Genomic DNA, 16,211 nt, shown 5'->3' on the forward strand with positions numbered 1-16,211 from the left:
AAAACTCTGGAAGAAATAAGTGTGCTGTAATTAAAACATAGCCAGTGTGGTGTACTGAACAGAGCATTGAACTAGGCTTCAGGAGGCCTGGGTTCAAATTACTCCTTGGCCATGACATCTCACCAAGCGCGGGCAATGATAAACAATCCCAAGAACCTGTCACATACCTCAAAATTCTACTGGGGCCATCTAAAGTGAGCAGTAACTTAAAAAAATTCAACAGCAAATTTTAAAAAACCCACACACAGTTATACAGATAAAGAACTGTTCTGCTCTGTATCAACTTCACATAATAAATATGTGTTTTGGGGAATGAAGAGAGAGTTGGGAAGAGAAGGGATAAAACATGCCCTGCTATCGTTTTTATCATACACATTCTGAGTTTTTGCATTCTGAAGACCAGAAAGCATCTGATACAATAGTGGCCTCCCTTTTTCCACCTCCACGGAAGCTATAATCAGCCGTTGCAACTTTACACTTCATCTGTATATTTTTTTCCCTTTTACACAGCAAGACTTTCATCCTTGATCTAGTAAAATATATTGAAACTTACTGACTTTTAGGGTTTTTTTTTTCTTTTGACTGTATAGATCATAAGACGCTATGGGCTGTTCTGAAAGAAATGGTTGTGAGACTCATGGAGGAATAAGAAAAGATCACCCAGTGTAAGGATGTATCAAGATTATCCACACTCTGGATGGGCAATGAAGAAAGCTGGGGGGGGGGGGGGGGAACGACAATTTAATTGAACTATAGTGCTGGAAGAGAGCTTTGTGGATACCCTGTACTGCCTGCAAGACAAACAGGCGGGGCCTGGATCAACTCAAGCCTGAACTATCTCTGAAGGCAAAAATGACAAGACTGAGACTGTAGAAGGAGGGTAGCTGTATTAGTTTGTGCAAGCATTATAGGTGAAAACAAAATAAAAGCTAAAAAATTTAAAAAGACAAAAACAAAGTGGCACCTTAAAGACTAACTTTTATATTTTTTTAATATGAGCTTTTGTGGACAAGTCCACTTCATCAGACATGAGAGTTTTGTTTTATGTCTGAGGAAGGGTTCTTGTCCACTAATTTTTTTTTTCCACCTATAAAACTGAGTCTGTACTACTCTGGGCCCATCATGAGAAGGCAGGATTCTCTGAAAAAGACAATAATGCAGAGAAAAGTTGAAGGCAGCAGGAAAAGAGGTAGACCAAATATGAGATGGATTGACTCCCTAAAAAGAAACCACAGGTTCGAGTTTATAAGAGCTGAGGAAAGCTGTTGAGAACAGGCCATTTTGGAATCCTACAATTTCCTCAGAAAGCACAATTACCTGTGTGACATTGATTAGGCTGGCATTAATCCCCAGCAGCTTCTGGCCAGGGCCATTTTAATAGTAGTACACTGACAATTCAGCTCCCTCTCAAGAGAGATGAAAATAGTTCTTCCTTGTTCTGCATTACTGACTAAAGACTACCGTGTTCCATTGAGCTTTTTATGTTTAAGATTTTGATACTCTATAGTTTTAATAGTTGCTTGTAAACTTTATTGCTTGGATTGTTTCTTCATTTTATGTGACTTTTTAGTGCTTTTACTACACATCGTGCTGAGGAACTGCTAGATGTAGGAGATACAACGCTACACATTGAATAAATAGAGTTTCTGTAAATGAGAACCTGATACAGCAAGACAAAAAGCATTAAAAAGAAACATAAAAATAGAAAACAATGCCATAAAGTAAAAGTTTAACTACAGATTCCACAGCCAAAAAAACAAAACAAAACACCATATCTCCAAAATTCTGAAGTTCCCTGCTCCTCCCCCACTTCTATTTTTTATACTACCTAGTCTGATGAAGAATTCTGAAGAACAAAAAAGCTTGCACACTTTTGTGGAATTTTAATTTATTCAATTTCCCAGCTGTAGATTTTAACACTGCTTTGATGTGCAAATAATATTCAGTGTTGGTAACACTTCTATTTCCTACATAATTACTATGAAAATGCAATGAAAATAATGGACAGAAAACCTACCTCTCTGTCCTTCAAAAGATAAAAAGATGGGACTAAGGACGGAAGCCAACAGGTTCTGTGACATAACTTTGGACAGTAAAAATAATACACCACTTTTTGGCAGCAGTGGTGGATCCTAGGAGGGCACAGCTGACCCACGCGGCTACACTAGAGTACTGTCCTAAGTTAATTCTTGGGGCAACAAGGCAAACACAACACTGTGCAGGCGCAGCACATCTGTCTCTCCTAAACAGTCATTAAGTTTGTCTTATGTGATCAATTCCTAGTGTGGTGTTGTGGCTACAGTGATGGACTAGGACTCTGGAGCACAGGGTTTGAATCCCTGTTCAGCCATGGAAACTCACTGGGGGAGGGGAACTGGTAAAATCACACCTTAAATATCTCACCTTCAAAACTCTATTAGGGTACCTATAAGTTGCTTCCAACTTGACGGCACAGAACACCCACACATGCTATTTAACTCACTGAACAAAACTCACTGAAATTCATTCCAAATACAGTACTGTATATAAATGCATACAGGATTGAGCTACAAACTTCGTTCTCCTATATCCACACATAGCACTACCTCTGAATGAATACACCAAAATACATCATCATCATCATCATCATCATCATCATCATCATCATCATCATCATCATCATCATCATCATCATCATATATTCTGACTTATGGTGACACTTTTCAGGGTTTCCCAGCTAGAAAATACTCAGAAGTATTTACCCTTCCCTTCTTCTGGGGGGGGAGCCCTGGGACTGTGCAGCTTGCCCAAGGCCACATAGGCTGGCTCTTCTCTCAGGAGGCACAGGAGGGAATCAAACTCCCAAACTCTAAGCCACTGAGCTATCCAGCCAGCATTCAAAATTAAGTGTCTTCTGGATAAAGATCCCCAAGCTCCAAAAAGATGATAAAGGTGAGCTAACTCACGTTTGCTTTCTTACACCTTGAAGCATATAATAAGGCTTTCCAAAACCTGTGTTTAAGTTTGTATGCTAATCTCATAACTAAACAGTGTGGCAAAGTTTCCACCACCGGATAATGTTCCTGAACAGTATTCTCAATGTTTGCTTTTCTTCTGTAAATGTACATTACTTCCAAAATAATGTGTTATAACAACTCTTTATTATGTCCATTAAAACATCTTGGACATTAGTATTCTTACCTAAGAATACAACCTAAAATTAATACTTTGCAATGCTAAATAGTGATAACCATTTCCTATCTGAATACTGAAACAGAATACTCTATTATTCCATTAAACCAATGACTCACAAATTAAACACCGATTATCGCCCACATATGTATGTACCCACTGGCACATAATATCTTACACACAGCTTTTTCTTTATCACAGCATTCAATATCTATCCCTACCTGAGTGTCTCCATAAAGGAAAACACCCCTAATAACTGGAAAGAACGTAAAAAGTATGGACCAAGATCATTTCCTACCAATATGGAGAAATACATTGACTTTGGAAATCCAAGCATGCAATTTACATTGTGAAAGGCAATGGCTAATAAATGCCCTATGTTCCACAAAAGGCACATTTTTGGAAATCACATGTTCTCCCTTTTTCATGCCGCAAAGCAATTTCTAATTGTGGTCAAAATGTTACAGGTGTGGCGGAGCAAACCAACTCTCTAGAAAGACGTCATTTCTCCTTTTAGTCCACATGAACAACAACATGCTGAGGAAAGACTCGTGGTATGTCTTTAGCTTTACAGGCCACACAGAAGACATATAGAAGACACAACCAAGTTGAATGTTATTTAAATTTGAAACCAGCATTTCAGAAGATTTTACATTTTAAATCTTCATTAAAGGGAAAAAGTGGTGTTACATTAACTGCAGGCAAACTAAATACTAATGTTACTTTACATGGGCACTATTAAAGCTGGTGGGCAAATCTTCACTTTTAAGGGATGAAGTACAAAGTATTAAGCTTAACTTAAAATGCAGACAATAGAAGATTCTTAGCCATTTTACCTGGTCTGTTAATTTTTATTTTAAAGCACCTGATATTCCAGTCTTCAACTCAAAAGAAATCATAAACAATTAAAAAAATAGTATTGTTGGTCAGTAAACAGTTTTACGGAACAGAGGACAACAGGCCAGCAATACACAAAAATATTGTTTTTGTTTTGGTCGTTATCCTCTCCATTTTGGCAACATGTTCTAGAAGTGAACAAAATGTTCACCTCCTCCACATATCAGACTCCTCCTCCCAAGAAAGTCTGATATCTCTTCCAAAATTGATGACTGTGGAGATCACATTACTCTGCTAGGAATATACTTTGCTTAAGCTTGTTTACCAGTGTCTGCAAGTCATTCCCTAGACTCTTACTCTGTATTTCCACCACCCCTCTTCAAGGTCCCTGCTCTCCTTTCTACTTGCAAAGGAAGATTTCTGAAAGATCTGGCATCTTACCATGGGTAAGGTAATATGAATATTGTGGTAGTCCGATATACATTCTCTGCAGCAACTTCTACGACCACACAGTTGGATAAGAGTGTAGCCATGGTTCCTGAATTTGCTGCTGGCCCTACCCATAGCCTCTCAGTTCACTCATACATTTGCCCAGATGAGTCAGTGCCTGTGAAAGGCCAAGACCATTCATGTACATGTGGCACCATTCCCTGAAGCATACATTTCTTTGACTAAATATGCAGGGAACTGCTCATTGAATCACAAATCTGGCAAGTATGAGCTATAAAATGCAATTGCTACTTACAAATTTATATTAAAAAGCATCATTCTCTTGCAGAATTCTCTTGAGTAGTCTGATATCTCTTCCAAAACTAATGGCTGCAGAGACCACATTACTCTACTGGGAATATACTTTGCTCAAACTTGTTTACAACCATCTGTAAGTCATTCCCTAGACTCTTACTCCATATTTCTACCACTCCTCTTCAACTTCTCTGCTCCTTTCTACTTACAAATGAAGACTTCTGAAAGCTGGCTAAACACACTCTTCAGATCTGCAATGAATACAGACGCGCGCGCGCGCGCGCGCGCGCGCACACACACACACACACACACACACACACACACACACACACACACACACACACACACACACACACACACACACACACATTCAGACTAAGCTGCAAGTCTGAGCTAAGCTGAACCCTGAATATTGCTTCTGCAAGGTAAAAGAGGACTTGAAATAATCTGTTTTATTTTTTACTTGGATTACTGGAAACAAACTTAGGGTGCTTTGAACTGATTTCCCATTCTTGGTATTAATACTCCAAAACAGCATTTAAATATATAATAAAAGTTCTTTCCTACTGCAACAAAAGATTTTGTTCTCTGTTTTTAAATGAAATGAAAAATGACTTAGTAAATGCAATTATCAGGACAGGGTGACCCCAGATTTATTAATTTCAAGGATTTTTTTGTGCCTAATTCAAGCTTGAATAGAACAAGATGAATATTCTATAAGCACCTTAACCGCCTCTGTTTATACTGGAAAGAGTATCACTCATTACACCACTACATTCTCCACTGCCACAAGGAAATCTGCACTGTAAACTGAGATAATCCTAGACACCTTGAAAATAGAATAATGAAGTCTGATTTATTAGTTCACCACATAGACATCTCATGTCCCTTTCTCAAAGAAAAAATGGGCCAAGGAACAGGAAGTCAAAACAATCCTGTGAGGTGAGGTAGGTGAGCAAAAAAAATCTAAGAATTTCAACCAGGTTCCCTAACCTCAAAGGCTAAGAATGCCATCTGTCCAATACAGCAAAACATAAGCTAAATGCACTGATACATTTTCCCTTCTTGCTACTCTTTCTCTATCATCTCTTACCCTAATGACACAATTAGTTTGTTTAAATTAAAGATGAGTTTATCTCACAAATGGCTCATAACTTGAAGTCTACTGAAAGGAAACAAAATGTTTTTCAGCTCCTGAGTCGAATCCACTGCCTCATTTCAGTGTAAGAACGCACACAGATCCCTTTTCCCAACACGGACCTGCAGGAGATGTAGCCCGCATTACAGGAAACAGAAGAATTAATGAAGCACACAAAGGTTCTAGACTCAAGGAAAATACTTCTATGCTCTCTGACATGAGTCTAGATCTTGGCGGTTTAGCAAACATCATTTACACGAAACATTCTCATTGTGAATTCCATATAATGGAAAACAAGGGAGGGAGTATGGAACATGTGAACCTGAACCTAATTGCTCCTATATGACAAGGAGAAGAAATATTCTTCATCTTTTTCTCAGTAAATAAAATTACATTGTCACTGAGACATAAATCACACGTTTGGGTCCAACAGATTATAGGGTTCAATATTATCTATAGTTTTCACTATCCACGAGGGAGGTTTAGAACCAATACTCCACAGATATAGGGGTCCTAGTGTATTATAGCAACTGGCATAACTATTAATCAGATAGTAAATCTTTTAATGAAAAGAAAGTAAGAACGCTAAGCGAGTAGGATTTTTCTATCATTTGGTTAATTGTGGACTTTCCTCCCTTCCCTCCCTCTACTATATCTTTTAACCCTTAAAATTTAAACTATAAAGAGCCCATGGTTATTACAATGGGTTATATGTTTTATTGTAGGAAAAAGGTAAACAGTTTCTCCTTCTGCCTTACAGAAGCGAAAACAGCAGCAATATACAGTCAAGTTGATTCTGACATATAAACCACACCTTCTGGCGTCTTCCAAGTAGAGAATACTCAGAAGTCATTTAGCCTTCCCTCTTCTGGGGGTTCCCTGGGACTATGTCACTTACTTACCCAAGACTACACAGGTTGGCCATCCTCCTGGGACACACATCAGGCAATCAAACCCCTAACCAACTCATCAGCCACTATTTGTTCAAAAAGTATGTAACACAAAGGAAAAGCACTAAATATGTAGGCCAAGGCAACACTGGGAGCTGAAACCACAAAACAAAAGGGAAATTTAAACTGATTGCAAAGAACCTGGGATGAAGGCCAACTACATACCAGTTTAAACAAAACTTTCAAGGTTATAATAGGAAGCAATAAAATTAATTTATTTTTCCTAAATACTTGAAACTGTAACACTGAAATCAGCTAAAAAAAGTTTTCTGTATATTGGCCACCTACCTCTCGAGTGTTCCTCAAGAACATACAGTTTTATGTGTTTAGTCTAATTGTCAAGAAATCCTGTATTTTTCTGGCAGCACCAAACTTTAAATGATCAAAAAATATTATGGGCTAACATGATACCAAATAAAAATGTCAAACCAATGAGCAGCGAAAAAGCATTTATTACCAAATTATAACGACGACAACAACAATGACAATGACGACGACAACAACAACAACGACAACGACGATAATAATAATAATATTAATATTATTATTATTATTATTATTATTTAATAATAATAATAATAATAATAATAATAATAATAATAATAATAATAATAATAATAATAATAATAATAATAATAATAATAATAATAATAATAATACAGTGGTGCGCTTAGTGACGTTAATCCGTTCCAGGAAAAACGTCGTTAAGGGATTTCGTCGCTAAGCGATTTTTAAAAGCCCATAGAAACGCATTAAACCATGTTTAATGCGTTCCTATGGGCTTAAAAACTGACCTTATGTGAAGATTCTCCATAGGGGCGGCCATTTTCGGTGCCTCTAAAGCGAGGCAAAACAGCGGTCGCCATTTTATTTGTCTGGCGGCCATTTTGGAACCACCGATCAGCTGTGCAATAACTGGGCGTTTGTGATGATCGCTTCCGCGCCATCATCGCAAACGCTCCATTTTCGCACAGCTGATCGGCGGGGCATCGGGATGATCGGGGGAAGCACTCCCCCCCATCATCCCGAAGCCCGCATTTTCACCCAGCTGATCGGCAGGGCTTCGGGATGATGGGGGAAGCGCTTCCCCCCATCATCCTGAAGCCCGCATTTTCACCCAGCTGATTGGTGGGGCTTCGGGATGATTGGCAGGAAGCGCTTCCCCGCAATCATCCTGAAGCCCTGCTGATCAACTGTGCGAAAATGGGGCGTTTGCAATGATCACTTCTCCGCGATCATCGCAAAGTGATTTTCCCCCATAGGGAACATCGCAATGCAATTGCAAAAGCAATCGCAAAATCTTCATCACTATGCGGATTCGCCGTTAAACGGGGCGCCCGTTAAGCGAGGCACCACTGTAATAAATGTGGGAAAGCCCAACCAGACATAACAAAAAAACCTCATGAATTAAACACATTTGTAAAGCGAGCCACCACTGTAATAAATGTGGGAAAGCCCAACCAGACATAACAAAAAAGCCTCATGGATTAAAGACATTTGTAAAGCGAGGCACCACTGTAATAAATGTGGGAAAGCCCAACCAGACATAACAAAAAAGCCTCATGGATTAAAGACATTTGTAAAGAAACTCAAGGAAAACAAATGGATGATATTGCAATAACAACTGAAATGATTAAGAGGCAAATAAAGGCTGTGAAAAATTAGAGTGTGCCTGGTCCAGATGAGCTGCACAGATTTTGATTAAAGCATCTAACAAGTCTCCATCAACGTATAGCAGTGCAATTTAATCACTTACTTCAAAATTCTGCAACTGAAGACTGGATGACAACAGGCTGCACATTTCTGATAATAAAAGGTTATCAAAAGGGCAATGAACCCACTAATTATTGACCAATTACATGCAATCCAACAATGTTCAAGCTCCTCACAGGAGTACTTGCAAGAACTATATATAAATACTTCACTGAAAACTCCCTGTATCCAACTGAACAGAAAGGGAACTTTAAAAAGTCAAGAGGCACAAAAGATCAGCTGCTTATTGATAAAATGATCCTGAAGAATGAAAAAAGACGAAAAACAAACCTTAATATGGCCTGAATAGACTACAAAAAGGCATTTGACTCATTGCCACAGAGTTGGATTAACACCTGCCTAAAAATGTTTGGGGTTAGTAAAAACATTCAGGAGTTCCTCAAGAAAAACATGGAAAATGGAAAACAGTCTTAATGGCCCATGGTGAAGACATTGGGGAAGTTAATGTCAAAAGAGGAATATTTAAGGGGGATTCTTTGTCACCATTGCTATTTAACATCTAACTAATCCCCATGTCAATAATTTTAAATAAAACTGGATTGGGCTACCATATTTCACAACAAATCATCTCTTATATGTGGATGACCTAAAATTATATGCAAAAAGTTCCACGGAGATAGAATCACTGCAAAACAATATGCAAATATTTAGTGAAGATATCCAAATGAAATTTGGGCACAAAGTGTCAATATTTTGTGTAGCCACCATTATTTTCCAGCACTTCCTTAACCCTCTTGGGCATAGAGACACTAATGGGTCTCATGACACCAGGGAAGGAAAATGGCTTCTTGGGCCCAATTTGGACATTGTCACTTAGGGGTGTACAGTACTCACTTTTGTTGTCAGCGGTTTAGACATTAATGACTGTGTGTTGCCTTATTTTGAGGGGACAGCACATTTACACTATTACACAAGCTGTATACAGTACTTACTGCTTTGCATTGTAGCCAAGTGTGATTTCTTCAGTGTTGTCACATGAAAAGATATACTAAAATATTTATGAAATGTGAGGGGGTCTACTGTATGTTTACACTTCATTTTCTGATCACCCGATTCATTCATTCATTCATTCATTCATTCATTCATTCATCCATCCATCCATCCATCCATCCATCCATCCATCCATCCATCCATCCATCCATCCATCCATCCATCCATCCATTCATTCATTCATTCATTCATTTTTATGCCAGCTTTCTCCCCACAGACACAACAATTAAAACTGTAGCAAAATAAACTTAAAATAATAAATAAAAGTTTGTTCGTTCGTTTAGTCATTTAGTCGTGTCCGACTCTTCGTGACCCCATGGACCAGAGCACGCCAGGCCCTCCTATCTTCCACTGCTTCCCGTAGCTGTATCAATTTCATGTTGGTTGCTTCGCAGACACTGTCCAACCATCTCATCCTCTGTCGTCCCCTTCTCCTCTTGCCGTCACACTTTCCTAACATCGAGGTCTTTTCCAAGGAGTCTTCTCTTCTCATCAGATGGCCAAAGTACTGGAGCCTCAGCTTCAGGATCTGTCCTTCCAGGGAGCACTCAGTGTTGATTTCCTTTAGAATTGATAGGTTTGTTCTCCTTGCAGTCCAGGGGACTCTCAAGAGCCTCCTCCAGCACCACAATTCAAAGGCATCAATTCTTCGGTGGTCTGCTTTCTTTATGGTCCAACTCTCACTTCCATACATCACAACAGGAAAAACCATAGCTTTGACTATTCGGACTTTTGTTGGCAAGGTGATGTCTCTGCTTGTTAAAATGCTGTCGAGGTTTGTCATCGCTTTTCTCCCAAGAAGCAGGCGTCTTTTAATTTCGTGGCTGCTGTCTCCATCTGCAGTGATCATGGAGCCCAAGAAAGTAAAATCTGTCACTGCCTCCATATCTTCCCCTTCAATTTCCCAGGAGGTGATGGGACCAGGGGCCACGATCTTAGGTTTTTTGATGTTGAGTTTCAGGCCGTTTTTTGCACTCTCCTCTTTCACCCTCATTACAAGGTTCTTTAATTGCTCCTCACTTTCTGCCATCAGAGTGGTATCATCTGCATATCGGAGGTTGTTGATATTTCTTAGGGCAATCTTAATTCCAGTTTGGGATTCCTCCAGTCCAGCCTTCCACATGATGTATTCTGCATATAAGTTAAATAAGCCGGGGGACAATATAGAGCCTTGTCGAACTCCTTTCCCAATTTTGAACCAAATAAAAGTATAAATAAATAAAAGTATATTAAAATAATTAAACATTAGTCAAGATTAAAAATGTTAAAACCACTGAGCTATAAATATCTATTCATAAACAGAGCATTTCCTAGACCCCCACCTATTGCTTAAAAGCCTACCTAAAAAGGTCTTTGTCTGACAAAAGAAGGACAAGAGGGAGAGGGCCAACTTGGCTTCTCTGGGCAGTACATTACAAAGCCTGGGAGCAGCCACTGAGAAGGGTCATCCCTTGCGTTTTGCACAGGTAGTTACATTTTTTAGTATCACTTAATACTTTCTGTTTGATTATCAGCCTTGTTATTTGATTATCAGCCGCCAAGATGAGCATATTCTCTAGTTTTCCTGTGATTGCTCTCTAACCCTAGAGCTAGCTCAAGGATAGACAACAAGTGGGCTCATGGGCTACAAGGGGACCTCCTCTTCCTTTCTGTCTCCTTCCAAACTTCACGCTACCGAATTTCAGTAGTGTGGCAGCAAAAAAGCTGCCTGTAAAAAAAAAAAAAAAAAAAAAAAAGACAAGGTGCATGGTCCCATCTTTAACAACCACAAAAAGTGTCACTTTCTTTTATATTATAGTACGCAGTAAATTAAAATACAATGGTGGCAGGATGCACCCCATAATGTGTTGGGCAGGCGCAATGAAGCCCTCCTGCCTCTAGAAAATTGCCTGTCCCTGCTCTATTCTTACAGCCACAGAATGTGGTCCTCCTCCATTTACTTTGACAGGCTCACTGAGCCCATACTGATATCTGATATGATAGATAAATATTCCAAATAAATCATTCCTATGAACCTAGGAGAGTCACAGGCTCACCAGCCTCACATGCATTTCTCACTTTCTGGGACAGGTGTAGAGAGAGATGACCAGACGCTATCACCTCCATTTCTCCTTACGCACAGCTCTGCCCACACTGGGGAAAACTATCATTCGTGGGGACTGACTGTAGGGCCTCCTTGGTTGTGGTCTCCTGATTTTGAAACTCTCTCTGATTTCTGGGGAGAGGAGACAGGTGAATACCTTTTTATCTCTCAGACTTGGCTTTTTCCATCTCTGGTGCTACTGTTTTCCCTTCAAATCAGAACGGAGAAATAATTGAGAATATCTAAAATATTTCATGAGGAGAGGGAAATAAATAGACAGAGAAAAGCACACATATATTGGATGCAATTGTTATACAAGCCAATAAGTTTATCTGTGCTTGTATCTGTGTTCTACAAAGAATGGCTAATCAATTCTAATTGAGGCACTTCGGTCAGCTTTCTTAGAGGAAAAACAAAAAAGGAGCAAAGAGCAGACCTCATTAATGCGATGATGCTTACAGTGTGATATACATCAGTCTGCCAAGACAAGGAGACAGAAACTCCACCATCCCCACCACCAGTCCTCTAGCAATCATTCAAATGGTATTTGGGGCGGCACTGAGCAACTGATGCAGGGAATCTCTGCACACCTACATATACTTATGCTGCTCAGCAAATACTGATGGAGCATAAGATGCTCTGAAGGAGGAGGAGAGGAAGAGAAAAAGAAGATGAGCAGAAGGGGGTGGGACAGAGGAGAAGCATTAGCAGTGATATTTCCCAAGGCAACAAAAGACACAAGTTGTCTATCCAAAGTCAGTCTCACCTTTTTCAAAATCAGAATTTAGTTGTCATTTCACTTACTTATTTGGCGTCTCTATTTTTAACATTAAAGCAGCGTACTTCCAGAAGATTCTGCGTAAACCCTCAAAAAAGACAACTGCCTCATGGAGACAGCCCAATAAAATTTGGAGTGTGTAATTATTGTTACATAGAACCAGAAAAGAAGAAACAGAACTACACATGAATACAGAGAGAGAGAGAGAGAGAGAGAGAGAGAGAGGAACCGTGTAACACAGCAGGCTGCATGAGGAGAGCAGAAGTCAAAATAATTCAGTAATGGTGCCTTACACAAACAAAATTATCATTTCGCTCACATAATACATGTCTGGATTAAAGCAACCATGTTTGCTATTGTTAGAAACACAAGCAAGCTTTCTGGTTTAGTTTTTTCCCTTCCTGCATCTCATTCTAACCAATTGTTGTGTCCATTCTGATGGGTCTAATAAAGGTATTTCCACAAGATGAATGCTGAAGTTTGCCTTGCAGCCAGAACGGCTACTTTCTGACGTCCAAAGCCTCCCTTACATAGTCCCAGGCTAGTGATTACAACCCAGATTAAAGTTCAAAAAGAAAACACAACTATTTTGTCTCCTTTCTTGGATTTCATAACAGAAGGCAGGCCAGAGCCAAAGGGCCCCTTGATAAAGCATTAGTCTGCCAAAGCCAAGAAAGGCTATTCTCAGATCTGAGATATACGCCTGCAGAATCAATCTTTGGGAAAACTGTGCAAACTACGTGCTATAATTGCATGGTTAGCGATATAAAAATTTCATGCGCCATATGCTACATCAGCAATCGCTCTATGAAATCTCTGCCTCATGGCTGCTCTAATTTACACTTGCTGATAATGAGCCTCGAGAAGTCAAGAGGTCAACCACAGATGGGCTACTGGAGCGCTCTTGATGTTTAAAGTCCTTGAAGTGGAAGGAGGTGGCAAAAAAAGAAGCTAGGAAGACCACTCTTGAATTCTCTCCCACCATGGAAAAGGAAGAGCTGATACAAAGTGTGGTTTAATGGCCTCTTTCTTTGAATCAAGGAGTCTAAGAAAGCAATATGAAAATAGTCAAGTTTTAATAGACTCTCCCATCACCTTCTTCTGCCTTGACTGAAAATTTCACCTGCCTTTCACCTATCCTGCTATCAGTGTTGTGTGTGAATTCCAAGAGGACTGGTCCTTATCTGTAACAGCAAATGAACACAATTGATGCTGAGGTGTGAACAGACAGTGCCTGGGCCCCAGCCACATAGCTACTGCATTCTTCCTGAATCCTGCCAGCTGACAGTGTATACAAACCAAAGACAAAGCTCACAATGCAGAGGCTTTTCATTCTAACTGTGCATGCTGTAAGCAAACAGCCCCGAGGAAATGAGTTACTTACACCAGATTAAGCAATTTGCCACAGTGTCTCAGTAAATTGTAATTGTATGGCATACAGCGCTCTAAACATTCAGCACAGAATGTTCAATGAACACACGATGCTAGATCTGTAATTTCAAGAAACGTGATAATTGCTCTCCCTCCCCCTTCTCACAAACATGCACACACACTCATTTGTGTACGGAAGTCAGAACTGTCAGATTGCTGACAGACGGCTAAGAGAAAGAGAGCACATATCCCACAGCCTGGGGAGTGGGTGGGTCTGCCATTAAATTTTGGTTACCCCCATGTAATTACAGGCAAACCCACTCACTGAGTTTCATAAATTTCCAAAGACGTAACTGTTAGCCTGTCTCAGCATGCCATCAAGAAAAACAAAGGGAAAATATTGTAGCACTTTAGAGATCAACAGATTTTTTTTTTTTACAGCATGGACTTCCATAGATTGAAGTCCACTTTTTCAAACACAAGTAGTAAAAATACATAGCCCTTGCATTTCCACAACGGTAAAGAGTCTGGAATGTTTTCAAATCTAAAAAGTCACAGCAATTTTAATTTTTTTGTGTAAATCTATGGAAGGTGTGAAGAGTTCAATTTCCACATTTCAACTCATGTATCAAGTCCAAATCAATCGGAAGCAAATTAGAACTGAAATTAAAAGGCTGAACTGGGCTGAAACAGTCCTATTTTAAAACATTTTCCCCTTTACAGTATGGAATTGATTGATGTTTAATAGATAAAATAAATCATGACTGCTTGGCCTTTTCAAACACAGATTAGCTTCAGTCTCGTTCCTGGTGGAGAGAACTGTGGACAACACGGCCATCACGGTAGGCACCCAAGAACAATCCCATTGGTTTCAGTGCATCAAAGGGTAGCAGTAATTAAGGCAAATATATATGCTGTGGATATTAGCCAAAGTTAACCAAACTAGATCACAGAATGTAGTACACATCAAACCTACACATGGTACTGGGCATACACACCTGACCAGAGCAAAGAGAAGTCAACTTTTAGGAATGCAGAAAGCCCCTACAAGCATAAGTAGATGGTTCGTCACCACTGTCAACACAAATGTGCATTTTCCTTATAACTATCAGATACCCAGAAGACTGCAGAAATAGGCCTTAAGACTAGACATGGAGATGGATATAAAAACAAATCAAGGTATTCGTTAAATATCCGATTCGTAAGATATTCAATGCTTCATATTTTTGGGGTCCTGAGGCTCCAACAAATACAAAGCAATTAATATAAACCTTTTATACTTGTCCCTTCATTCCTTATCTGCTTATGCACCCACAGATCAGCTGTTTCTCAAAGACATAATCAGAGAGGGTTTTTCCCCCTTCGGGTGGCTTGCTAAAGCCTGCCCAAAAGGAATCCCACCCCTGGGGCTGGGGGATGGTTTGGTTCTCCTTTCCTCCTCTTTCTATGCCTGCACAGCATAAGAAGAGCAGGGAAGGGATCAAACAGGGATCAAAGGGATCCCTCAGCCGCTGCCAGATCGCTTTGATCCCTGCTTTCCCCCTTTCTTGCTAAACCCTGTGGGGCTTAGCAAAAGGAGGGGGAAAGGGATCAAAGCAATCCCACAGCAGTGGCTGCACAATCACTTTGATCCCTGCTTTCCCGCCTCTTGCTGTACCCTGGGGCATAGCAAGAGGAGGGAAAGCAAAATAAAAATAAAAAAACCCGACAAATGACGAATTGATTTGTTGTTTGTCAGGTCACTGAGGAGGGCAATTCATGGTTGGTCGTCAAACGTGATGTTTCATTCATTTTGGCGCTTTGTCCCCATCGCTTCTTAAGACTTATTTCTTAGATGCAGAAATGAGCTATCACCTTCTCTGCATCAGTGACCACTATATTTCTAAAGCTTCAGAGACAAAGGAAGGAAAGCAGGACACACACTTTGTATGCAGAGGGTCCCAAGTGCATGCAATCCCTGACAGAACCAGTTAAAACCATGTCCAAACAGGCAATAGAAAAGTCCTCTCCTCCCTGGAGAATCTAGAGAGCATCAGACTGAGGAAACAAACCCGGGCCCGAGATCAGTGGCCAAGTATCAGGCAGCTTCCTGCGTTGCTGCTATTATATCTGGGAGAGAGTGCTGTAGAACCAAAATATGCTCATCAGTACCAAAAACAAACTCTTGGTTGTCACTCTTACCTGATCACAGATCAATTCCCATTTCTTCTCATTGTCGTACTGCCGGAGTAGCCTTGCTTTGTCAGGAGGCAAGTTCATGGCATTCTGCAGAGAAATGGAAAGTGAAGATGGGTGACTACAGCAGGCTTAACACCGAGAGAAGTTGGATGTCAGTACACTATCACAACCATTTCCCTCTGAATCCTCTGTTAACAG

The 16,211-nt window shown here is 40.0% G+C and overlaps 1 protein-coding gene across 15 annotated transcripts in view; it reads right to left on the reverse strand.

Annotated features, from left to right (window-relative positions):
• The window catches only part of FMNL2 (formin like 2), a 224,223-nt gene that overhangs the window by 80,242 nt on the left and 127,770 nt on the right, over positions 1 to 16,211 (reverse strand). For all 15 annotated transcript variants that reach the window (XM_072983128.2, XM_072983134.2, XM_078376542.1 and 12 more), the window contains exon 2: positions 16,017 to 16,100. In XM_072983128.2, the coding sequence (XP_072839229.2) occupies positions 16,017 to 16,100 (84 nt within the window). The remainder of the gene's footprint in view (positions 1 to 16,016; positions 16,101 to 16,211) is intronic.

This window comes from Pogona vitticeps, chromosome 1 (genome assembly GCF_051106095.1).
Source record: "Pogona vitticeps strain Pit_001003342236 chromosome 1, PviZW2.1, whole genome shotgun sequence".
NCBI classification, from domain to species: Eukaryota; Metazoa; Chordata; class Lepidosauria; order Squamata; family Agamidae; genus Pogona; species Pogona vitticeps.